Consider the following 26,058-nt stretch of genomic DNA (forward strand, 5'->3'; position numbering starts at 1 on the left):
TAACCAGGCTCTCCAGGATATGCACCTTGTTCCGGTTCTCCCCCTCCTCTCCAGTAAATCTTCTAATCTTTAACTCCACCCCCATGGTAGTGGGGGCACTGTGGCAGAAGCATGGCGTTCTTGAATGGCTTCATACGCCAGTAGGGGGAGCTCCAAGACTCCTTACTGAGATTGATGCCTTAGCATTTATGGTTCACCAAGGAAGAAATAAATGGGTACAGGTCTTAGGAATGGAACCGGATTCAATCATTCTTCCCTTTTCTCTCACAGATACAGAATGGTTCATATGCCACCATTCTCATTTTGCCATAAATTTAATGGGTTTTCCAGGACAATTAGATAATCATTTTCCTTCTAATAAATTGATAGCTTCTGTACCTCTTTTGCCTCTACTAGTACCTAAACTTTTCTCTTGAGATTCCATCCCCTCTGCTCCTACAGTCTTCACTGATGGTGGAAAAAAGGGAGCTGCTGCCCTTATATATTATCCAGACAAGCCATATCCTGAAGCTCTCTTTACTGAGCTTCCTGATAATTCCCCTCAGTACAAAGAACTTTATATTGTTTTCCTTGCATTAAAAGCTGTACCAGAATCCTTCAACCTTTTTTTCTGACAGTGTGTATACTGTTTGAGCCCCCAGCTCCCACCTGAAGGGGGGTTGCTTCACAGGTGGTGAAGCAGGTCTGCAGGTGTCTTTTTCTCCCCGTCCTCCCTTCCTCTCTTCATTTCTCTGTCTTAATCCAACAACAACAACAGCAACAACAATAACAACAACAACGATAAACAAGGGCAACAAAAGGGAAAATATGGCAAAAAAAAAAAAGAATAAATCTCTAAAGTAATAAGGCTCTAAAGTCCCAGGTTCAATTCCCCGCACCACCATAAGCCAGAGCTGAGCAGTGCTCTGGTAAAAAACAAAACAAAACAAAACAAAACAAAACAAAACAAAAACAAACAAAAAATAAATCTCTATGCTGGGGGCCACCTGGTGACTTACCAGGTTGAGCACACCTTACAGTGCACAAGAACCGAGGTTCTGAGGTTCAAGCTCCCAGTCCCCACCTACAGGGGGAGAAGTTTTTCTTTATTTTTTTAAAAATTTTTTATTATTTTTATTTATTATTCTATTTTGTCCCCCTTTTTTGTTGTTGTTGTAGTTATTATTGTTGTTGTTTTATTGATTTCATCATTGTTGGATAGCACAGAGGGAAATTGAGAGAGTAGGGGAAGACAGAGAGGGTGAGAGAAAGATACCTGTAGATCTGCTTCACCACCTGTGAAGCCACCCCCTTTTAGGTGGGGATCCTTACACCGGTCCTTGTGCTTTGCGCCACATGTGCTTAACCCGCTGGGCTACCGCCCACTCCCAGCTTTTCTTCTTCTCCTTTTAAAATATTTATTTATTCCCTTTTGTTGCCCTTGTTTTATTGTTGTAGTTATTATTGTTGTTATTTATGTCATTGTTATTGGATAGGACATAGAGAAATCAAGAGAGGAGGGGAAGACAGGGGGGAGAGAAAGATAGACACCTGCAGACCTGCTTCACTGCTTGTGAAGCGACTCCCCTGCAAGTGGAGAGCTGGGGGCTGGAACCAGGATCCTTAACCCTGTCCTTGGCTTAACTCACTGCGCTACCGCCTGACTTCATGGAGGCCATTTTTTTTTACCCCTTTTTGTTGCCCTTGTTATTATTGTTATTGCTGTTGTTGGATAGGACCGAGAGAAATTATGAGAGGAGGGGAAGACGCGGGGGTGAGGAGAGATAGACACCTGCAGACCTGCTTCACCGCTTGTGAAGTGACTCCTCCAGTAGGTGGGGAGTCAGGGGCTCAAACCAGGATCCTTATGCTCGTCCTTGAGCTTTGCGCTGCATGCTACTGGCCGACTCCTGGAAAGCTTTTTGAGTGGTGTCTCTCTTCATTTTCCCCTTCCCTCTTGATATCTGGCTGTCTCTATCTAATAAATAAATATAATAAGATAATAAAATAAATCTCTATGCTTAAAAGTTTGCTCTAATACAACATAAAAAATTGGAGGGGAAAAAGCTTTCTTACTCTCCCAACGTGGCTAATTACTGAATTTAGAAAGTCCTTTCTCCTGTGTGTGGGTTCCCTTAACAACTGAATGTGGATAAAAACCCTAAATTCAACAGCTCTCACAGCACCTGTCACTTGGTGCTTTTTATTCCCTTTTGTTGCCCTTGTTTTATTGTTGTAGTTATTATTGTTGTTGTTGATGTCGTCATTGCTGGATAGGAGAGAAATGCAGAAAGGAGGGGAAGACAGAGAGGGGGAGAGAAAAATAGACACCTGAAGACCTGTGTTACCGCCTGTGAAGTGACTCCCCTGCAGGTGGGGAGCCAGGGGCTGGGATCGGGATCCCCATGCTGGTCCTTGCACTTTAAGCCACTTGCGCTTAATCCGCTGCACTACCGCCCTACTCCCTCCTGGTGCATTTTTGTGCAATATTTGGAGAGGGGGGTGAGGTTGTACGTTCAGACCAGGTGTGCTCATGGAGTTCTCCAAATACAGACTTGGGGCTCCTTAGACAAGACAGTGCGATTTCTGCCTCTGGCCCAGGCTGGGGGCCACCTTCCGACCTCCTCCACTCAACCTCAAGACTGCTGGGGACCTAGCGGGGCAGCTGGAGCTGCAGCTACCGGCTTCCAGGCGTCACCACCCTGCCGGACCCGCCTAGTGGAAACAGTAGGAGTCAGGAGCCCCAGGAGCAGGCGGAGTGGGGCGGCGGCCAGTCGCCGGCCTCGGGGGAAACAGAAACTACGGCGCAGCAGTAGCAGAGCTGGCTCAACTCGCGGCGCGTGGCAGGGCTCCGCCCCTCCGCGCATGCGCCAAGCCCCGCTCTAGCCCCGCCCCTCACGCTCTTACAGGCGCGCGGCCGACGTCCCGCGTGCGTGCCGGCGCTTGATCTCACTTCCGGCTAACGCGCTCGGCTTGCCCCCTGGCCCCGGATGGTGACTGGCGGCGGCGCGGCACCTCCCGGGACTGTCACTGAACCGCTTCCCAGTGTGATTGTGCTGAGCGCAGGCCGGAAGATGGCGGCTGCTGCTGCGGCGGCGGCCTCGGGCCCGGGCTGCTCGTCGTCGGCGGCAGCCGGGGCCGGGGCCGGGGCGGCGGGGGTGTCCGAGTGGCTGGTGCTGCGGGACGGCTGCATGCGCTGCGACGCCGACGGGCTGCACAGCTTGTCCTACCACCCGGCGCTCAACGCCATCCTGGCCGTCACCAGCCGCGGGACCATCAAAGTCATCGACGGCACCTCGGGGGCCACCCTGCAGGCCTCGGCGCTCAGCGGTGAGCGTGCGGGCCGGGGCTGCGGCGGAGCGGGTCTAAAGGAGGTCTGGAGGCGGCCGCCCAGCCCCGGGCTCGGCCTCCGACGCGGGGCCGGTGCCGCGGGCCTGGCCTGGAGGGCGGCCCGGAAGCCGCAGGAGCGGCCCGGTCGGGTCCGGCCTCTCTTCGTGGCGGGAGCCGCCTCGGGGGCCGCGGACGTCGGGGTGGGGGGCCGCCGAGGTTCCCGCGGGAGCGGAGAGGAGGCCGGTCTCCGGGAGGTTCCTGGCGCAGGGGGCGGCGCGGCTTCCTGCTCGCCCGGAGGCCGAGTCCCGGGTGGGAGGGGACGGCTGCTGGGTGGCCGGCCGGCGGCGTGCGGCCCCTCTCTGGGCTTGGCGGCTGCGCCGGGCCCCGCAGGTGCGGGTTGGCCGCCGGGGTAGGAGCCGGTGGGGAGCGGAGGGGTGGGCCCGGGGTGGGCCCGGGGCGCGGTGGGGGCGGGGAGGACGTGAGCGGGCTGGTTGCCCGGACCCTACCGAGCGGGACTTCGGCATCGCGGTGGAGGCGGGACCGGACCGGACCTGGGCTCCCCACCCCCCACCACCAGGATCGGGGCTTGTAACTTCGACCCCCACCCCTCGCCCATTTCCAAGGGAGCAGAAGCTTGGGTCCTGCGGTGCACCAAGTGCGGGTCGCTTTGAGCTCTCGTCTTATCCGGGCGAGGCCAGCGTGTGCGGGCGGTCCATGGGGGGGGGGGCAGAGCAGCCCTGCGGGGCCGTGTGGGTTTTTTTTTTTTCCCGGGTGGGCGCTCGGCGGACCGGGGCGGGCTATCTGGGAATTGCGCTTCCTGGCCCCGTCGCCTTGGGCTGAGATGAGGTTTCATTCGCGGATAAGCGAGGAGCGGCTGCATCTAGATGGAGTTAAGCTGTGATTGAAGAGCGAGTGTGAGTGCAGGGAGCTCCTGAACATCCACGGACGCGGCGGCCCACGTTCAGCCAAGTGGAGGGGCGAGTGTTTAATACCAGGCGCTTGCTTGCCTTTTAACATAGACAAGTGAAGAAAAGTCGTTATTCTCCTTCCTTTGAGTAGTAAAGCCTTTTAAAGGCAAGTGACAAAGTAGGGACACAGATAAAAGAAGGCAGGTTCCTTTTTTGTTGTTGTAAGAGTTGTGAGAGGAAGGGAGTGTGTGTAGCCGTAGAATATGAGCCCGGGAGATGTCTAAGGTGTGTCTGGAGAAAGTTTTGGGTGCCAGAATATTAAGGTTTTTTTTTTTTTTTTTTTTTTGTGTGTGTGTGTGTGTGTGTGTGTGTGTATGTGTGTGTGTTTTCCCTCTTGGCCTTAATAACAGTGTCCCTAGCAGTGACCTGCTGCTGCAATTTGGATCTAATCATTTGTCACTGTGTCAGAAGGTTAGAAACTGGGTGTCTTTATCCTTAAAATCACTTAAAAGTATTTTGAATACTGTTAAATAGTACAAGAAAAAGTACAGTGGAAAAACACGTAGCCATAATTCACTTTATTATTATTATTATTATTTTTTGCTTGACCACCTATAAAGTCTGGTTTATGGTGGTGTTGGGATTGAACCTGGGGCCTTTGGTTCCTTAGGCATGAAAGACAATTTACATAACTATTATTCTGTCTCTCCCCAACTACAACCCACTTGAATAAATTAGATGTTGCAAATAGAGTTGAAGCTTACACTTCCCTTCTGTCATACCCTCTACTTCTCCCCCATCCGGAACACCCTTAGCTTGGTTTCACCGTTTTCATAAGTGTCTTTATAATTTTTAGTATGTGCTTGTATCTTGAAACAGTATATAACACTAATACTTCCTTTCATGATGTAAAAAATCTGAATAACTGCTGTTGTTGTGCATGTATTTGGATTTTTATAAAAAGCCACATTAACCAAAGCTTTAAAGGGTTTTCAGTAGAAAAAGATGTATCCGGTGTATTTTTATTGCCTGGAGGCCACCTTTGAGAAAAAATACAGTGTGTCAGAACTTGTTACAAATGGTGGAGGAGATTGGATATATATGTTCATGGAAGGGAGGACAATAGTTACTTTACTTGGGCAGGGAGGTGTGGCAGAGGATAGAGAGCATCATCCCGCTTGCAAGCATGAGGGCCTGAGTTGGATCCCAGGCACTGCATGTGCCCGAGTGATGCTCAAGTTCTCACACCCTCTGTCATAAGTGAATAAATAAATCTTAAAAAAAGGAAATTGTTACTTTTAATGGTGGATTATTTAAGGGGAGGGCTGTAGACATGTGATAGATACAGTGTTAAGGTAATTGCACGAGATAGCACAGCTTAGTGTGACTAGTTGGGTCATCTGGTAATTAGAAAACTTAGGGAATCGCAGTACTTATTGTAGTGCTCCGACACTGAGGTTTGAGCATGCTAGTAAAATATGTGGAAGAGTTTATGGCAAGCAAAAGTGAAAGGATTGCAGAAGATGTTTAAAAACAACAGTGAGTCAATTCTAAAATATTTTACACATGAGAAGTGTAGTTTATTAATAATTGCTAGAGGTTCTATAGGGTTGGGGGGATGTTGCATTTTATGGTTTGCCTGGAGTATGTTAGTAATGAATAGGTTTGTTCTTAATGATTAGTAGTGGTTCTATAAATAGAATGGGGAGGTGGCAGTAGTGACTGTGGACCTGACATGACTTCTGTCTTGAGTTCATGGGCAATGAGCCATTTTCTTTTCTACCCCAGAGGAAAGCCATCTTTGAAGAGAAAAGGTGCTGTAGGCTATATGTGGAGTTGTACTGAGTAACAGAGCAATGTGTCTGTGAATTCTAGGGCTTTTGAGTAGCCTCAGAACTCAATATAGATTGGAAAATGAAGGGTGGGAGCTGGACTGTCTGTGTGTTTAGTCCAGTGATGGAAATGGTGAATTTTACCTGTGTCTGCTGGTGGATCTCTTCAGACTATTTGTATCTGATATAAAATGTGTGTCTCCTCTCCCCTGCTTTTTTATGCTGCTTTTCCCTTGGATTTTTAATTTTTAAAATCACTTTATTGAGGAAATGTTGACTTGTAGGATGGTTATCATAGGAGTACAGTTAAAACGGTTTTTATTTTTTTTTAAGGTTTATTTTATTTGTTACACATGACAGAGTGTTTCAGAGGAGACAAAAAGTGAGACAAGCCAGAGCACCCACCGCTCTGGTACACGCTGCACCAGGATTGAACCAGCAACCTCAGGTACACAAGCCTGATGCTCTACCAGGTGAGCTATTTTCCTGGCCACCATAAAATGTTTTTAAATATACTTTTAAGAGCAACCAGTATTTATGATTCCATGTTTGTTTATGTGAGTTTACTTATTTTTAAAAAGATTTTATTAATGAGAGAGAAAAGAGGAGAGAGAAATAGAACAAGAGTGTCACCATGACACTTGTTTCCGGGGATTGAACTCAAGACCTCATGCTTGAGAGTCCAGTGCTTTATCCACTGTGCCGCCTCAGGACCACTTATTTGTTGTATCATCATTGGGACTTCACTGCTCCAGGATGACTTTTTCAGATACACATTTAGAGAGATTAGAGAGAGATACAGATACCACAACGCCAAAACTTCCCTCTGTGCCCTGGAGATCAGGATTGAACCTGGGTCATTCAAGAGACAAAGCACACTATCCAATTAAGCCGATTTGCTGGCCCCTGTTCGTGTTTTAAGAATGAGAATTTCTGAGTGTTGGCTGATTCTTTCTTTGGCTTGACATGCAGTGACCATTTGACTTCCACCATATGATGTCTGCCATTTTCTCTGGCCTTCTCTTCCTGTTTTGCTTTGTGAGAGTGGTTCTTTGAATATTTATTTATTTTTATTGCCATCAGGGTTATCATTGGGGCTCTGTGCCTGCACGATAAATCACTACTGGTGGCCATTTTTCCTCCCCCCTCCCATTTTCTTTTTTTCAACTAGGACATTGAAATTAAGGGGGCGGGGACTAGAGGGGGAGAGAGAAAGGACACCTGCAGATCTGCTTCATTACTGGTGAAGCTTTCTTTGTCCCTGCTGTTGGGGAGCTGGGGCTCAAACTCAGATCCTTGAGCATGGTAATAGTATGTGTGTGCTCAGCTGGGTGCACCACTGCCTGTCCCCCACCCCTTCACTCTTTTTTTTTTTTTTCCTGGCCTTTTCCAGGGCTGTTACTACTGAAAGTGAGAGACAGAGACAGGTAGAGAGAGAGGGAAAGACACAAAGCTTTCTTCCATGTTGTGGGGGCTGGTCTCAAACTTGGTGACATGTATGGCATGGTTCATTGAGTTTCCTTTTCCAGCTTGTTCTTTTTTTGGAATGCAGCAATTCCCTCTAGACATTAGACAGTTTCTAACTATTATATTTTATAAGACCAAGAGCAAATCTTAATTTCCTGAAGGGAGCTACTCAGCCCTTAAGCACACACTGCCCTGTTACTATCTATCATTAATTTGGAAACTTAGTGTCTGTAGCATATTTCCTGTTTGGAACTTTTAAAATTCCACTTTATTTAGCTTTTTATGAATATATGATGTCTTTTTTTAACTGTTTCAAACTCTTTATCTACTTGTCTACATTCTCTTCCCCCAAATGCCTTGTATAAATTACTAATACATATTTCTGATCCAGTATATGCATATATAATGAATATGTTAGGTGTATGCTCCCTTACATACTAATGATACCCCTTTTTTGGCCTCTTTTTTCTTTTTTGGTTTAAAGTGAAGTTTCAGGTTCATAGTAAATGACCAGAAAGGAGCCTGGTACATAATGAAACTGTCTGTATGCATATGTCAGTGACTGCACTGTTAATCATTAACCTTCTCAATAAAAAAAGAAAGGAAAAGAAAGTAGAGTTTCCATATCCTCCCTGTCCTCAGCAGACATTCTCTCCGACAGAGCTATGTTGGTCACAATCTGTAATCTGCAGTAACACAATTACTACTCAGAGTCCATAGTTACATGTAAGTTTGCACTTGGTGTTGATCATTTTATAGGATCTGATAAGTGTGTATAATAGAATGAGAGAAGACACCAGAACACCACTGCCCTAAGAATCCTCTGTGCTCTGCCTATTTGCCCTTCCCTATCCCACTTTTTTTTTAACACTATTTCTGTAGCTTTGCCTTTTTTATTTATTTTTATTTGTTTTTTTAAATATTTTTTTATTATTTATTTATTCCCTTTTGTTGCCCTTGCTGTTTTTATTGTTGTAGTCATCATTGATGTTGTTGTTGTTGTTGGACAGGACAGAGAGAAATGGAGAGAGGAGGGGAAGACAGAGAGGAGGAGAGAAAGATAGACACCTGCAGACCTGCTTCACCGCTTGTGAAACAACTCCCTTGCAGGTGGGGAGCCAGGGGCTTGAACTGGGATCCTTACACCAGTCCTTGCACTTTGCACCACCTGCGCTTAACCCGCTGCGCTACAGCCCCGACTCCCAGCTTTGCCTTTTTTAAAAATGTCACAGTTGGAGCCATATTGTATGTAACCCACCCACCCACCCAGCCTGCCTGCCTGCCTGCCTGCCTGCCTGCCTGCCTGCCTGCCTGCCTGCCTTCCTTCCCTTCTTTCACCTTCAGGGTTATTGCTGGTGCTTGCACTAGGAATCCACTGCTCCTGGAGGCCATTTTTTAAAAGAATATTTATTTACTCCCTTTTGTTGCCCTTGTTTTATTGTTGTAGTTATTATTGTTGTTATTGATGTTGTTGTTGGATAGGACAGAGAGAAATGGGGAGAGGAGGGCAAGACAGAGAGGGGGAGAGAAAGACAGACACCTGCAGACCTGCTTCACTGCTTGTGAAGCCACTCCCCTGCAGGTGGAGAGCTGGGGGCTCGAACCGGGATCCTTTAGCTGGTCCTTGGGCTTCCCGCCACGTGCACTTAACCCACCCGACTCCCCGAAGGCCATTTTTTTTTTTACCCCTTTTTGTTGCCTTTGTTGTTATTATTGCTATTGCTGCTGCTGCTGTTGGATAAGACAGAGAGAAATTGAGAGAGGAGGGGAAGACGCAGGGGTGAGGGAGAGACACCTGCAGACCTGCTTCACTGCTTGTGAAGCGACCCTCCTGAAGGTGGGGAGCTGGGGGATAAAACTGGGATCCTTATGCCGGTTCTTGTGAGCTTAACCTGCTGCGCTACTGCCCAGCCCTTGTATGCAACTTTTTTTCTAAGCTTACTTTCTTTTTCACTGATTATTAGTAATTTACATTGGAATTTCCTCTGTCTTTTCATGGCTTGATAGTTTATTTCTTTTAAATTTTATTTTATTGTCATTAGGGCTATCACTGGGGCTTGGTACCCACAGTACGAATCCACTGCTTCCAGTGGCCTTTTTATTTTATTTGGTAGGACAGGGAGGGTGGGAGGGTTGAGGGAAGTGGGAGAAAGACACTTGCAGACCTGCTTCACTGCTCCTGCAGGTAGGAGTTGGGGCTTCTGCCTGGGACCTTGTGATGGGAATGACTGCCACTGCTCAGCTTGGCTAGTCCCTTTGTTTGTCTGGATGGACCATGGATTATTTTATTTTACTTTATTATAATTTTTTTTTTTTTTTTTTTACCAGAGCACTGCTCAGATCTGGCTTGTGGTGCGGGGGATTGAACCTGGGACTCTGGAGTCTCAGGTATGAGTCTCTTTGCATAACCACTATGCTGTCTACCCCACCCTTATTATTATTATTTTTTTAAAGATTTTATTTATTTATTAATGAGAAAGGTAAGAGGAGAGAGAAAGAACCAGACATCACTCTGGCACATGTGCTGCTGGGGATCGAACTCAGGACCTCATGCTTGAGAGTCCAAAGCTTTATCACTGTACCACCTCCCAGACCACCCCACCCTTATTTTTTAAAATTTATTTTAATGTGTGACCATTTATATTTACTTATTTATTTATTTATTTATTTATTTATTTTTTACCAGAACACTATTCATCTCTGGCTTATGGTGGTGCAAGGATTGAGCCTGGGACTTTGCATAACCTTTATGCTCTCTCCCCAGCCAATCAGTTTATTGTGATAGACATTCACTTACTAAGGACATCTTGGCGGTTTCCAAGTATTGGCAATTCTGAGTAAAGTTGCTGTAAATCCACACGTATGCAGGTTTTGTGTGAACATACATTTTTAGTTTATTTAGGTAAACATCAAGGAACATCACTACTGGATTATAAGTAGAGGTATGTTTAGTTATTTCATTTTATTTTTATTTATTCTCTTTTGTTGCCCCCGTTTTATTGTTGTAGTTATTGTTGTTGTCGTTGTTGGATAGGACAGAGAAATGGAGAGAAGAGGGGAAGACAGAGACGAGGAGTGAAAGATAGACACCTGCAGACCTGCTTCACCGATTGTGAAACAACTCCTCTGCAGGTGGGGAGTCGGGGCTCGAACCGGGATCCTTAAACCGGTCCTAGTGCTTTGCGCCACGTGCACTTAACCCGCTGTGCTACTGCATGACTCCGTAGTATTTTTTCTTTTCTTCTTCTTCTTCTTCTTTTTTTTTTTTTTTTAAGATTTATTGTCCATAAACTTGAAAACCAGAGCTTCACTTTGGCACATGCAGTACCAGGGATCAGACTTGGAATCTCATGCTTTTTTAAGTCCAGCCCTCTAGCCAGACTGTCTTAGAGAGATTGTCTTTCCTTTTCAGCACCAGTGAAGGAGAGTTCCTGTTGCTCCACTTCTTCATCAGCATTTGATTTTGTCACTGTTTGGTATTGTGGCCATCCTAATATGTGTGTGTAGTGGATTCTCATTTCAGTTCTTAATTTCCCAACAGCATATGATGCTGGTCATTTTTTTCTTCATATGCCTATTTGTAGACTATGGGTTTGAAAAGTCTAAATAGCTCTACATACACCATGGGATCATACTATCTCTGTTCGTATACAATATGTTTAACTTAGCTTAACACTTTAAAAGGAGCCTGGACTAAGGTTTGGTTTAAGGATCCAATTTCTGTTCCCTTCCCCCTTTTCAGTTTAGCTGTTTAACTTTGACTTACATCCTTTTTTTTTTTTTTTTTTTCAGTTTCCTGGTTTGCAAAATGGGGATAATTCTTCTGAGTTTAAGATTTTAGCTCTTGTCTTCTCTCTGCTCCAAACTCCTGGACTTCAGCTTCCTCATTTATAAATCTAAAGGGGGCTTGGTGGTGACTCACTTGGTTGAGCACACATATTATGCTCAAAGACCCAGGTTTAAGCTCTTAGTCCATATCTGTGGGTGAAGTCTTTTTTTTTTACCTCCAGGATTATCACTGGGGCTCGGTGCCAGAACTATGAATCCACTGTTCCTGGGGGCTATTTTTCCCATTTTGTTGCCCTTGTTGTGGTTGTTGTTGGATAGGACAGAGAGAAATCGAGATAGGAGGGGAAGACGGGGAGAGAAAGACACCTGCAGATTTGCTTTCACTGCCTGTGAAGTGAACCCCCTGCAAGTGGGTAGCTGGGGGCTCAAACCGGGATCCTCAATCCAGTTCTTGCCATTGCGCTTTGCCCCATGTACGCTTAACCCGCTGCGCTACTGACCAACCCCCCCCCCCCCTTTAAAAAACAAAAAACTAGAGCATTGCTTGCCTCTGGTTTATGGTGGCGTCTGGGATTGAACCTGGGATCTTTGAGCCTCAGGGCAGGAAGTCTGTTTGCATAACCATTATGCTCTCTCCCCCGTTTGGGGAGAAGTCTTCATTAGCAGTGAAGCAGTGCTACAGGTGTCTCTTTTTCTCCCTCCCCTCTCCCTGTTTTTCATTATTAAGTATTTTTATTTATTACTGGGTAGAGACAGAGAAGTTGAGAGGGGAGAAGGAGACTGTCAGAGAGACATCTTATAGCACTGCTTCACTAACTTTGAAGTTTTCTCTTTGTATGTGGGGACCAGGGGTCCTTACTATTATGTGAGTGCTTAACTACTGCCTGGCCCCTCTCCCTCCATCTCTTATCACCCATTCCTCTATGAATTTTATCTGTCTTATCAATTAAGTAAATAAAAGGTAACTATTTAATAAATATTTTAAAATTACTCACTTATTTTTACAAGAGCACCGCTCAGCTCTGTCTTATGGTGGTTGGGGAATTGAACTTGTGACTGTGGAGCGTCAGTCACGAGAGTGTCTTTGCATAAGCCTTTATGTTATCTCCCTTGCCCTTACTAGAATGATTATGAAGACCAGCTTGTAAACATACTTAAATTGCAAAGTGGTTGGCATGTGCATAATAGGTGTTGGTCTGCTGCAGCTTTCTTCAGCCCACAGGTGCCTGGCATTGCCGTGCTTCTCAGTAGTACTTAAAATGTTGGGCCAGCAAGTTAATTTTCCTGGGCAATCACCTGCCTGACTGTGCACCTAACCAAGGGCCTAGCCCAGTCCCCACCATACTGGGTGATGCTTTGGTGCTGTGGTATCCCCCTTCCCAACTTGCCCCATCTCTTCTCCTCATCCTCATATTCTCTTTCTCTCTCTTTCCCCCTCTTCTCTCTGAAAGGTGTGACCCAAAAAAAGAGTGGTAAAGCTGCTAATGAGTACAAAATACCCCCCAGTCAATTTAATTTTATATTCAGAATCTAGTCAAACATAGATGAGCATGTAAATGATGGTTAATAATCTCTCTGGAATTAAATGTACTTCCTTCCACACATTGGTGTGGCAGTACGCCAGAATGAGGTTTAGACTTGTTTTCGTAGCTCGGTGTATACGTGGATTATTCATGTATAGTACGTGTACATAAATGAAGAGATCTGTGTATTAATGAACGGATATATCTATCAGAGGAAGTCATGCCTCTTCAATTCCTGAAGTGGAGTTTATGTCTCTTCATAAAAAGAAACTACAAAGCTGGTCATTGTTTTTCTCTCCCCTCCCTCTCCAGAGAGGCTGATAGGCCCAGAGAGAGTAAAGAGACCACAACAGGGAAGCTTCTTTCGGTGGGATGGGGGCTAGACTCGAACCTGAGCTACGCACAAGGCACTGTTCATTGTTCTTGGATAGACTTACCAGTTTTATATTTCTTTATGAATATTTACCCTTTAAAAAAATATGGATATGAACTTTGAGAAATTTGTGCAGTGCTCATAAGTGGAAAAACGTCATATTCGTGATCTGGGAGGTGGCACAGTGGATAAAAAAAATTCAGTCCCTAGCAGCCATGTACCAGAGTGATGTCTGGTTCTTTCTCTTCTTTCTCTCTCTCTCCTATCTTTCTCATAAATAAATAAAATATTAAAAAAAAAAAGAAAAGCGTCATATTCTATCCTAACTGCAGTGAAGTTCAGATTGGGTGAATTAAAAAAAAAAAAAAGGTCTGACATGACAGTTTCTTGATCAGACTTAAAAATCCCAAACTGCCTCTCCTAGAAGTCTTTTTTTTTTTTTTTTTGCCTTCAGGGTTATCTCTGAGGCTCGGTGCCCACATTATGAATCCACTGCTCCTGTGGTCATGTTTTCGATTTTTTTTTTTTTTTTTTGATAGGACAGAGAAAAGTTGAGAGAAGAGGAAATATAGACACCTGCAGACCTGCCTCACTGCCTGTGAAGCGACCCCCCTGCAGGTGGGTTCCAACCGGGATCCATGAGCCAGTCCTTGGGCTTCTCGCCATGTGTCCTAACCCTCCATGCTACTGCCTGCACCCCCACCCCCAAGAAGTCTTGAAATACAAAAACAGAATTAGGTTAGCCTTCAGAGTCCTCAAGAAAATTTAATGAGTAAAACTAATATTTTTATTATTTCTTTAATGTGATAGGATAGAAATTGAGAGAGAAGGGGAGATATGGAAAGAGAAAGACCCCTGCAGACCTATTTCTCTTATGAAGTTTCCCCTTGTATTGCCTGAATAATCTGTTTGGAATGCAGCCTTACTATCACTGTTATTCTTCCATGAAGATAGTAAGCTGGACTGGGTGGTGGCACACCCAATAGCGTGTACAGATTACCATGTACAAGGAAGGACTTGGCTTCGAACACCTACTCTCCACTTGTAGGGTGGAGCTTCATGAACTATGAAGCAGTGTTGCAGGTGTCTTCTCTTTCTGTCTCCCTCTGTTTCTTTCTGTCTTATCAGAAAGGAAATAGAAAAGAAGGTTTCTGGGAGTGGTGGATTAGTTGGATAGGCACCAAGCCCAAGGGATAAGTAAATGAAAATTAAAGCAAGGTATAGATAGAGTTGTGTGATCCAGTAGTTTTAGAATAGAAGATAGTTGTCTTCTGGATTCATCTGAGTTCTTTATATAAACAAACTTGGCAAATCTCTCTTTAAACCATGATTATCTGCTTCAGTTGTGCTTCTATTAGCTAGTTTAGTAATGTTACATGATGACCTTGCTTGCCTCAAAGACCTTTTTTAGTACTTAGAGAATTTTTTTTTTTTTTAATTTAAAGTCTTCAAAGGGGAGGAATTGAGAGGGAGGAGGGAGATTGGGAGAGAGAGAGACATCTGCGGCATTGCTGCACTACTTCTGGGACTTCCTCTCTTGTAGGTGGGAACCAAGGGCTTGATACTGGGTCCTTGTGCAGTCTACCAGGTGGGCCTCCACCAGGCTCCCCTTAAAGAAAACTAACACATAAAGACTTGCATAAACTCCCTGCTATCTTTGAGCATTCAACTGTTAGAGCTGGGAAGTAGATATAAAAATCTGGATAAACACAGAAAAGTCTTAAAGACATACCAAAAATTTTTTTTTTCACATTTTAGCTGGAATGGTTTATTTCTTGAATAGTTTTTTTTTTTTTATTTTGAATAGCTTTGCATTTATTTTTTTGGTAAGGAATATTTACTGACCTCTTTACCCTGCCACAGCTGGATATTTTTTCCAGAGTAGTCACTGATATTTTTTACCTTTTTATTTAGTGATTTAATAATAATTTACAAAATTATGGGATAAGAGGGGTGGCAGGGTAAATATTCCTTACCAAAAAAATAAATGCAAAGCTATTCAAAATTAAAAAAAAAAACTATTCAAGAAATAAACCATTCCAGCTGAAATGTGAAAAAAAAAAAAGGTATGTCTTTAAGATTTTTCTGTGTTTATCCAGATTTTTATATCTACTCCCCAGCTCTAACTGTTGAATGCTCAAAGATAGCAGGGAGTTTATGCAAGTCTTTATGTGTTAGACTTCTCACTACAAGGTGGTGAGGACTCTGAGTCTGGTGCCCACCACCTTGGATTAGGTTCTGTTTGATTTGTAAGTTTGTTTATGTAAAATGGGGATAATAAAAGTATAAATTTGTTAAGGTGTGTGAAAATTTAAGTGTGTACATGTATGTAACAAATGTAGAATGGTGTCTGCTATGTAGTGTGTGCCTTAGCAATGCGTATTTCTTACTGTAGTTTCATCCTTGTGTAACTGTGGCTACTTGAAGGGTTCCTGGATGGAGTTGATGTTTTTGCTGCACAACCTCCACTGACAATCGTTGCATTTCTGCCTAGTTTTCCCCATTGTAGGACTGTGACGAGGTGAAATCTAATAGACATAAGAGCAGTAACCTTAGTGTTACCAGAGGGAAGTGACCTAAGTTAATTAATTTTGTTCTTGACATGGTTAAAAGAGTAAGGTGATGTGAACATGTGCTGTAGGCATGTTGACACATAATAGTTCAAGTTCTATTTTGTTCTCATGATTATCAGGTCAGCACCCTCATGTTGTAAGGACTTTTCACAGATCCACTGTGTGTGAATACGGAGCAGGGAGTTTGTTCAGTTGAAAGCAGTAAGAGATGGCTTCTTCTGGGAGGTTGCACTTATGGCTAGATTTGGAAGATAAAATTGGTGGGAGATAATATTACACCTTAACCAGTGCTTGCTTGCTTGCAGAGAGAGCAGCCATTCTATATGGTGAATTTACGGAACAGAAGTTATTTTTTGGGGACCAGGTGGTGAAATACCTGGCTGAGTGCACTTCCCTCTCATTTTAAAAATTATTTTTTAAAAATTTATTTATTGGATAAAGACAATCAGAAATTGAGAGGGGTGGGGGAGATGGAGAGGGAGAGAGACACACCTGCAGCACTGCCTCCCATTCATGAAGCTTTCCCGTTGCCGGTGAGGACTGAGGGCTTGAACGTGGGTCCTTGTGCATTTTTTTTTTCCCTCTAGGGCTATCATGGGGGCTCGGTGCCAGCACTACAAGTCCACTGCTCCTGGTGGCCTTTCCTTCCCCCTCTATTTTTTTTTTGGATAAGACAGATATTGAGAGGGGAGGGGAAGATAGAGAGGGGAAAAGAAAGATAGACACCTGCAAACCTGTTTCATGGTTTGTGAAGTGACTCCCTGCAGGTGGGGAGCTGGGGGCTCGAACCAGGATCCTTGCACCGCTGCCTTGCTCCCATACTTGTGCATTGTAACATGTGCGTTCAACAAGGTGTGCCACAACCCATCTCCTCTCTTTCCCTCCTCTCTCAATTTCTTTCTGTCCTGTCAAATGTAATAAGTAAATACACAAATGTATTAGTATATTAAAAATTTAAAAGATTATTTTTTGGGAGGTGGCTGGAGCTTAAAGTATGTGTGGATGACTTGCATACATCCTCATTGTGTGTGAAAATACTGAAATCTGATATTTCTATAAAATAATGTTAAATCACTAATAAAAATGTTAAAAAATAAACCGTAACATGGGGGAGCAAAGTGTACATGGGGATGGCTGGCATTAAAGCTGAGAGGCAAGGGCATGATGGTACTATTTTTACTGAGAAGCTTGGATCTTGGGGGCCTGACAGGTGGCTCTCCCAGAAGGACACAGGCATTCCCATGCAGGAATGCCCCTGGCCACCATAAGGGAGGCTTCAGGAATGGTGTTGCAGTGTTTCTCCTCTCTGTGTCTACTTTTGGGTCATCTGGACTGCAAACCAGTATCTTTTTTCCTCCTCTGCCTGTCTTTTTACCACAGCATTGCTCAGCTCTTACTTCTGGTGGTGTTGGGGATTGAACCTGGGACTTCAGAACCTCAGGCATGATACCCTTTTTGCATAGTCATTCTGCTATCTCCAGCCCTAAAATTTGTTTTAGAAAGATTTACGTAAAGCGAGCTCCCAGGTGGGGCACGTGATGAAAGCCTCAATGTGAATTAAAGAAGTAGGAAGAATGGGGCCAGGTGGTGGCACACACATCACAGTGATCAAGGGCCCTGGTTTAAACCCCTTACCCCCATCTGTGGAGGGAAAGCTTCACTAGCGGAGAAGCAGGGCTGCACGTGTCTCTCTGTCACTCTCCCTCTCTGTCATCCCTTCCCCTCTTAATTTCTCTCTGTCTCTATTTAATAATATATAAAAATATTTTTAAAAAGTAGGAAGAACATAATTGGGTAAATGTGAGGGATGAGAGAAATTGACAAGGTGAAAATTACCCATAGTTTCTTTACTCTGGGTAACTGGACAAGTGGTGTTTATTAACCCCGGTAAGCAAAGTCGGAAGGTGTGGTCACTTGTTTTGCTGGCAAAGACTGGAGAACAAGAGGGAGATAGTGACTTCAGAAGTGTTAATTTTGGAGGTGGTAGATAGCATAATGGTTATGCAAAGAGACTCTCATGCCTGAGACTCCATAAGTCCCAGGTTCAGTCCCCTACACCTCCATAAGCCAGAGCTGAGCAGTGCTCTGATTTAAAAAAAAAAAAAAAGAAGTGTTAATTTCAGGACTCAAGTGAGGTGTGCAGAGGGCATTTGGATCAACGTTGAAGCTTATGGATTTAGAAGGTATTTGCATTCACAATTTTAGTTATTTATTAGATAGAAGCAGAGAGAAATTTAGAGGGGAGGGGATGATAGAGATGAGAGATAATTAGTATATAATTCACTTAGTTATTGGTAAGCTTAAATAAACTGATTTGTAGATACTGTTTGACTCAACAGAAGTACTCAGTAATGCTCCTTCAGGGGCCAGGGCCTGGTGGGGATTGAATCCAGGGACCCACAAAATGGCAAAGCACGCACTGCTACTGAGCTACATTTCTGGCCCCCAACTGCTAGTTTTGTGTTGGTGTTCTGAATTACATAGTTCAGTTTGACACGTGATGGTCTGCTATATGGAGATGGCTTCAAAAGCCACCCTTATCCCCCAAACTGGAAAGTTTTCTGGAAGAGGTGACTCATACTGTAACGGAGCGGAGTTAGCCGATAGAGTGAAGCTTGTGACACGTGCTATTTACTATGATCACTTTGGTCGTGCGAATCTGCGTGGGGGATGTGATGGCAGCCCGAGGCTCTTGGACTTGGTCCTATTGGGCTTTGGCTCCTATATATTTATTTATTTTATTATTACTGTTTTTTGCCTCCAGGGTTATTGCTGGGGCTCAGTGCTTACACTACAAGTCTGCTGCTCCTATGGCCATTTTTTTTCAATTTCTTAAGATAGGACAGAAAGAAACTGAGGGGAGGGGAAGATAGGGAGAGAGAAAGATAGAAATTCACTGCTTATGAAGCAATCCCCCTGCAGGTGGGGAACCAGGGCTCGAACTGGGATCCTTGCACAGGTCCTTATGCTTTGTACTGTGTGCACTTAGGCTGGTGTGCCACCGCCCGGCCCCTCCTCCCATATTTATAAGTACATGAAGCTCCACTTTAAGATAAAACAGGACCAGTGTAAAGATCCTGGTTCGAGCCCCCGGCTCCCCACCTGCAGGGGGGTCACTTCACAGGCAGTGAAGCAGGTCTGCAGGTGTCTATCTTTCTCTCTTCCCCTCCTCTCCACTTCTCTCTGCCCTATCTAACAACGATGACATCAATAACAACAACAGTAATAACTACAAACAACAATAAAACAACAGGGGCAACAAAAGGGAAAATAAATAAATTAAAAAAATATAAAGATAAAACATTTAAGGGCTGAAAGAAAAAACATTAGGGCTATGTTATGATAGAAGTTATATTTTTAGTGTTTACTTGAGAAAATATTGCAGAAGGCTACTACCAATTAATTTTTAATTTATGTAAAGTTTTTATTTTAATTGAAAAATGATACAGCACATACTTGGGGCTTTCCTCAAATAACACAACTAATTTAGCCTTGAGGTTTTTTTTTTGTTGTTGTTCTTTGCTTACTGGGATTATTGCTTGGGCTCTAGGTTTGCTTGAAAACTCCATTACTCCTAATGGTGCCTACCACCCTTTTCCTTCCCTTGCATAGAGAAGGGTCAGACAGACACATCTGTAGCACTGCTCCACTGCTTATGAAGCTTTCACTGTGCAGGTGGGAATTGGGGCTTGCACGCAGGCCTTCAGGAACATGTGTATCTATGTGCTCCACTAGGCAAGCAAGCTACCACCCAACTCCAGCTCTGAGGCTTTTAGCTGGGGAATAAGTCAGATGGCCTCTATCTGTGTAAGGCTTTCTCCCTTACAGATGATCAGCTTTGTGAGTTTGTTAAAAACAGAACCAGTTTATACCCTTGTTTAATGGAAACTCTACAGTTTTAATTGCATTTGGGTTGTTGAATATTTGGTCCCTGGTTTTTAGGAATGTTGACTAACTGTAGCTAGAAACTATCAGTTTTGAAGTATGTGGAGAAGCACTGTACTGTTCATGACTTTATGCAAACAATGCCTTTGACAAGACACTTCTCTAAGTTCCCATTATTAAATGGGCTAGCATTCTTTACCTTAATTACTTCATGAGAAAATGAATATAGAAATTCTTTGGTAAGCTGTAACATTTTTAATGTGAGGGATACAAAAAAGTTTAGACTTGGGAGGGCTTTGTGAGGTGGTGGCAAGTGTAGTGTTCTTCCTGAGGCTGATTCTGGCTACTCCATATGCCAGAGTGTTCACGCTCTGGTTCTTGTTTTCATTCCCTCTCTGGCTTGTGTTCATAAATAAATCAATGTAAGAAAAAAAAACAACATCTTGTATAAGAATGAGAGCCAGTGGAACTACAAATAACAAGAATAAAGAATAAAGTAACGTGTATAAACACTCCATGACAAGGCAGTGCTCCTGGAATGAATTGTGATCTAGTGTGAGTACGCTGAGTTGGGCTTGTATTGTAGAGGAAATAAACACTATGCTTGTTTAGAGGGAATGGTGGCCATGTAGGTGTGAGGCAGGTAGGGATGTCTTCCTTGAGATGTATTGTGGGCTCTGGTAGTTTAAATCTTCTTGACTTACTTCTGTCCTTTAACTTTGACTTACGATGTAGGGAGGAGAAAATTGAAGATGGCACAGGGCAGTGGTTCTTAGCTTTGGTTCTAAAAAGATTCTGCTTGGGTCTGAAATTAAGTGGTCTGGAGCTGAGCTCAGGACGAGGCCTTTTTTCTCCTCTTCTTCTTTTTCTTCTTTTCCCATTTCTCCCAAAGCACTGTAGGTGATCCCTTTTTTCTCCTTTTTTTAAAAAAAATTATTTATTTATTCCCTTTTGTTGCTCTTGTTGTTATTGATGTCATCATTGTTGGATAGGATAGAGAGAAACGGAGAGAGGAGGGGAAGACGGGGAGAAAAAGACAGACACTTGCAGACCTGCTTCACCTCCTATGAAGCGACTCAACCTGCAGAGAGGAACCGGGGCCTGGAACCAGGATCCTTACGCTGGTCCTTGCGCTTGGCACCATGTGCGCTTAACCCGCTGCGCTACCACCTGACTCCCCTTTTTTCTCCTTTTATTGTCATCGCTGGGGCTACCACTCCAGATCAACTTAATTTTATTTATTCCCTTTTGTTGCTCTTATTTTATTGTTGTAGTTATTGATGTCGGGGTTGTTGGATAGCACAGAGAAATGGAGAGGAGAGGAAGACAGAGGGAGAGAGAAAGACAGCTGCAGACCTGCTTCATCGATTGTGAAGTGACCCCCTGTAGGTGGGGAGCCGGTAGCTCGAACCTGGATCTTACGCTGGTCCTTGAGTTTTATGCCACCTGCCCTTAACCCACCAAGCTACCGCCCAACTCCCTAATTTATTTATTTATAAAATGTAAACACTGACAAGACCGTAGGATAAGAGGGGTACAATTCCCACCACCAGAGCTCCACATCTGTGATGTAATCACTTAACCAGGTGTGCCACCACCCAGCCTCAAGAGCTCTATATCTGATCCTCTCCCCTGATAGCTTTCCTAGGTCACAGGATCAGTGAATTCCTAGTGCAGGAACTGAGCTTCAGTGGTAACCCTGGAGGGGAATAAAAAGAAAGCCATTGGAATTTTTAACACATGTACTTAACCAGGTGCGCCCCCACCCAGCCCCTGCCATTGGAATTTTGATAGGGATTGTATTGAAATGTAGATTGTTTTTTGTAGAATGGCTATTTTAAAGATGTTTATCCTTCCTATCCAGAAACAGGAACATTCTCCCACTTCTGTGTGTCCTCTATTTCTTTTAGCAATGTCCTATAGTTTTTTTTTAAAGGACGTTCTTTATTTTCTTTATTTTTTTCCCTTTTGCTGCCCTTGTTGTCTTCTTATTGTTGTTGGTAGCTATTGTTGTTGTTGTTACTGATGTCGTTGTTGTTGGATAGGACAGAGAGAAATAGAGAGAGGAGGGGAAGACAGAAGGGGAGAGAAAGAGAGACACCTGCAGACCTGCTTCACCGCCTGTGAAGCGACTCTCCTGTAGGTGGGGAGCCGGGGGCTCGAACCGGGACCCTTACAATGGTTCTTGTGCTTTGCACCACGAATGCTTAACTCGCTGCGCTACCGCCCAACTCCCAGTTTTTAAAAAATATTTTATTTTATTTTTGAGAGAGATGCAGAGAGAGAGAAAAACCCCAGAGCACTGTACAACTCTGGTTTATGGTGGTGCGGGGATTGAACCTGGGGCTTCGGAGCCTCAGGCATGAGAGTCTCTTTGCATAACCATTGTTCTATCTGCCCCGCCCCTATAGTTTTCATTGTAGCTTTTTTTTAATTAAAAGTTTTTTTTTATTTATTAGATAGAGGCAGTCAAATCTAGAGGGAAAGGAGGGTGAGAGACAGAGAGACACCTGCAACACTACTTCACCACTTGCAAAGCTTTCCCCCTGCAGGTGGGGATTGGGGGCTCGAACCCAGGTCCTTGCACACTGTAGCATGTGCGCTCAACCAGGTGTGCCACTACCCAGGTGCGCTTAACCCGCTGCATTACCGCCTGACTCCCTAGGCTTGTCATAATTTTTATTTGGTTTTCTTCTACAGCTCAGTTAAAAATATTTGAGCTGGGGAATTGGGCGGTAGCGCAGCGGGTTAAGAGCAGGTGGCGCAAAGTGCAGGGACTGGCATAAGAATCCCTGTTCAAACCCCAGGCTCCCCACCTGCAGGGGAGTCGCTTCACAAGCAGTGAAGCAGGTCTGCAGGTGTCTCTCTTTCTCTCCCCTCTCTGTCTTCCCCTCCTCTCTCCATTTCTCTCTGTTCTATCCAACAACGATGACATCAATAACAACAGTAAAACAAGGGCAACAAAAGGGAATAAATAAAAAATATTTGAACTGGGAGTCGGGCGGTAGTGCAATGGGTTAAGCGCACGTGGCACAAAGCAAGGACTGGTTTGAGCCCCCAGCTCCCCACCTGCAGGGCAGTTGCTTCACTGGCAGTGAAGCAGATCTGCAGGTGTCTCTCTCTCTCTCTCTCTCTCCCCCTCTCTGTCTTCCCCTCCTCTCTCCATTTCTCTCTGTCCTATCCAACAATGATGACATCAATAATAACTACAACAGTAAAAAACAAGGACAACAAAAGGAATAAATAAATAAATATAAAAAAATATTTGAGTTGTAATGCTATCTGTGGAGCACTTCCCCATTGCAATTGTGCTTATATGTCTTTATCCTTTTTATAATTTTAATGTGCCAGGGACTGATTGGAGGGACTCATGCATGTACGATACTATTGGGTAGCCTTCCTGGCTCAGCTTTTTATTTTTTATTTTATTTTATTTTTTTACCAGAGCACTGCTCAGCTCTGGCTTATGGCAGTGTGGGAGATTGAACCTGGGACTTGAGAGCCTTAGGCATGAAAGTCACTTTGCATAACCATTATGCTATACTCCCACCCCTGGCTCAGCTTTTCAAATTTTGTATAGGAGAAGAGAGGGAAAGACACAGAGCACACCTCTCACCATCCTTAGGGCATCATCTGGAGCTATCCATGTGGTACAGGACATTGAATCCAGGGCCTCGCAAGTAAGGCATGCACTTTTAAGTCACTTTTTTGAGGAAATGTTGATTTACAAGATTCTCCCTCTGGAAAGAGTGATTTATGAGTGAACGTGAGGAAAAGAAGAGCACAGCCCTGCTCAGATGTGCGGGAGATTCCTTCCAGCACGGACCTCACACTTCCTTCCACGGTGTGCACTTTGTGCTGAGCCACCACCCACTACTTTTTAAATATATATTTTAATAAATTATTTTTTAAATGTATTTATTATTGGGTAGAGACAGAGAAATTGAGAGGCGGGGGAGACAGAGGGAGAGAGACAGAGAGACACCTGAAGCTCTGCTTCATCATTTGTGAAGCTTTCCCTCTGCAGGTGGGGACCAGGGGTTTGAACCTGGGTCCTTGCACACTGTAATGTGTGCGCTTAGTCAGGTGCACCAACGCCTGGCCCCCTTTTAAATAAACATTATTTAATGACTATAGTTTAATGTTTCATTTTTTGTGTACTAATAATACATGCGTAGATATGTACTAACTATTAATACTATGATAATCTGAATACTAAGCAGTTTTAGTTTCTGAAAAAGCCTCGCATCTAACTCCTGGCATCACTAATGTGTTCTCTGGATTGTGGACTTTGTCTTTTCTGGAATACCATAAAGATAGAGTCCTCCGATGTGGACCTGTTTGATGCTGGCTGCTCCCAGCCAGCCGCCTGCCTTTGTGATTCACTCAGGTCGTGAGTTCTTTCCTGTTGCCAATATTATTCCATATGTGGATATATCATCATCTGTTCAGTCACTTTTAAATATTTATTTGCTTACTTTCCCTTTTGTTGCCCTTGTTTTTTTAATGTTGTTGTGGTTATTATTGTTGCTGTTACTGATGTCATCGTTAGATTGGACAGAGAGAAATGGAAAGAGAAGGGGAAGACAGAAAAGGGGAGAGAAAGATAGACAGACACCCGCAGACCTGCTTCACCGCCTGTGAAGCGACTCCCCTGCAGGTGGGGAGCCCCAGGGGCTCAAACTGGCATCCTAATGCCAGTCCTTGCGCTTCACGCCACGTGCGCTTAACCTGCTGCACTACCGCCCGACTCCCTCAGTCACTCTTTGTAGAACATTTGAAGATTTTAGTTTTGGGTTAATTTTCAGTAGCTACTGCTAACGTCTTAATACTGATGTGGACATAATTAAAATTTTTTTATTATCTATTTATTTATTGGATAGAGACAGTCAGAAATTGAGTGGAAGGAAGAGACAGAGAGGGAGAGAGACAGAAAGACACCTGCAGCCCTGCTTTACCACTCGCAAAGCTCCCCCTGCAGGTGGGGACCAAGGGGCTTAAACCTGGGTGCTTGCGCATTGCAACACGTGCACACAACCAGGTTCGCCACCACGTGGCCCTGGACATAAGGTTTTATACCTCTAGGTTAAATATACAGAAGTGGGTTTACAGGGTTACTTGATAAATGTGCTAAGGAGCTTGCTCTAGTGTGACCGTGCCATTATGCATTTCTTCTAGAATGTTTAAGTTCCACTTGCTTTGCATCCGTGCCAGTGCTCAGTATTGCCTATACATTGTTAAATCAATACTAAATGAGAGTAATTTACATATTTCAATGCAATCTTTTATAAAAATTCCAGTGATAATTATTGTGGAAATGAAATCCATCTTAAAATTCATATGTATCTCCCCATGTTCACTGGAGGAGCAATTACAGAAGCCAGACCTTCCACCACGGGCACCCTATAATGATCCAAGGTCCATGCTCCCAGAGGGATAAAAAATAGGAAAGCTTTCAAGGGATGGATGGGATGGGATATGGAGTGCTGGTGGTGGGAATTTTGTGGACTTGTACCCCTCTTATCCTATGGTCTTGTCAATATTTCCATTTTATAAAAAAATAAAAAAATATTTATCTCAAGGTATATCAGAGAATCAAAGTATTCTTGAAAGAACAATGATGTTGGAAGACTCAACAGCTTTTAGAATATACTAATCATCAAAATAACATATTCACGTAGACAAACTTCCTGACCAGTAGAACAGAGAGCATAAAAATATGCCCTTATGTGGCCTGGTAAGTGTTTAGAGTACTGGACTTTCATGCATGAGCTTCCAAGTTTGATCCCTAGTATCACATGTGCCAGAGTGATTCTCTGGTCTTTTTCCCCATCCAGTTTTATTTATTTATTTAACACTAGAGCACTGCTCAGCCTTGGCTTATGGTCGTGCAGGATTAAACTTCGCATGCTGTAGCCTCACAAATGAGAGTTTCTTTGCACAACCCACCATGCTTTCTGCAGCCCACCATATGTAAATCTTTTTTTTTTTCGTCACCAGCGTTATTGCTGGGGCTCAGTACTGGCACTGTGAATCCACTGCTTTTTTCTTTTTCTCCCCCCCCCCCCCCATGTTATAGGATAGAGAGAAATTGAGAGGCAGGGGAGGTAGATAGAAAGATAGACACCTGCAGACCTGCTTTACCACTTGTGCAACATCCCTCCACATCTGGGGAGCGGGAGCTAGAACCTGGGTCCTTGTGCATGTTACTGTGTGTGCTTACCTGGGTATGCCACCACCCAGCCAACTAGCTCTTAGAAAAATACATGCCCTCACAGCATGGTGTGAAATGAACTTTGACAATGAACCTAAGATCATTGAGTAGAAAAAGGACCATCTCCTTATGAAATGATGTTATATCAATTGGACAACAACACACAATAGAACAAAATTTGATTT

At 44.1% G+C, this 26,058-nt stretch overlaps 1 protein-coding gene across 3 annotated transcripts in view; it reads left to right on the forward strand.

Moving 5' to 3' along the window:
• Positions 1 to 2,661: 2,661 nt before the first annotated feature.
• Positions 2,662 to 26,058, forward strand: part of BIRC6 (baculoviral IAP repeat containing 6) — a 190,948-nt gene continuing 167,551 nt past the window's right edge. For 2 of the 3 annotated variants that reach the window (XM_060186836.1, XM_060186835.1), the window contains exon 1: positions 2,662 to 3,309. In XM_060186836.1, coding sequence (XP_060042819.1) covers positions 2,970 to 3,309 — 340 coding nt within the window. In that variant the 5' untranslated portion in view covers positions 2,662 to 2,969. The remainder of the gene's footprint in view (positions 3,310 to 26,058) is intronic. The other variant, XM_060186837.1, reaches the window with a different exon arrangement.

Source organism: Erinaceus europaeus, chromosome 3 (assembly GCF_950295315.1).
Source record: "Erinaceus europaeus chromosome 3, mEriEur2.1, whole genome shotgun sequence".
Classification (NCBI taxonomy): Eukaryota; Metazoa; Chordata; class Mammalia; order Eulipotyphla; family Erinaceidae; genus Erinaceus; species Erinaceus europaeus.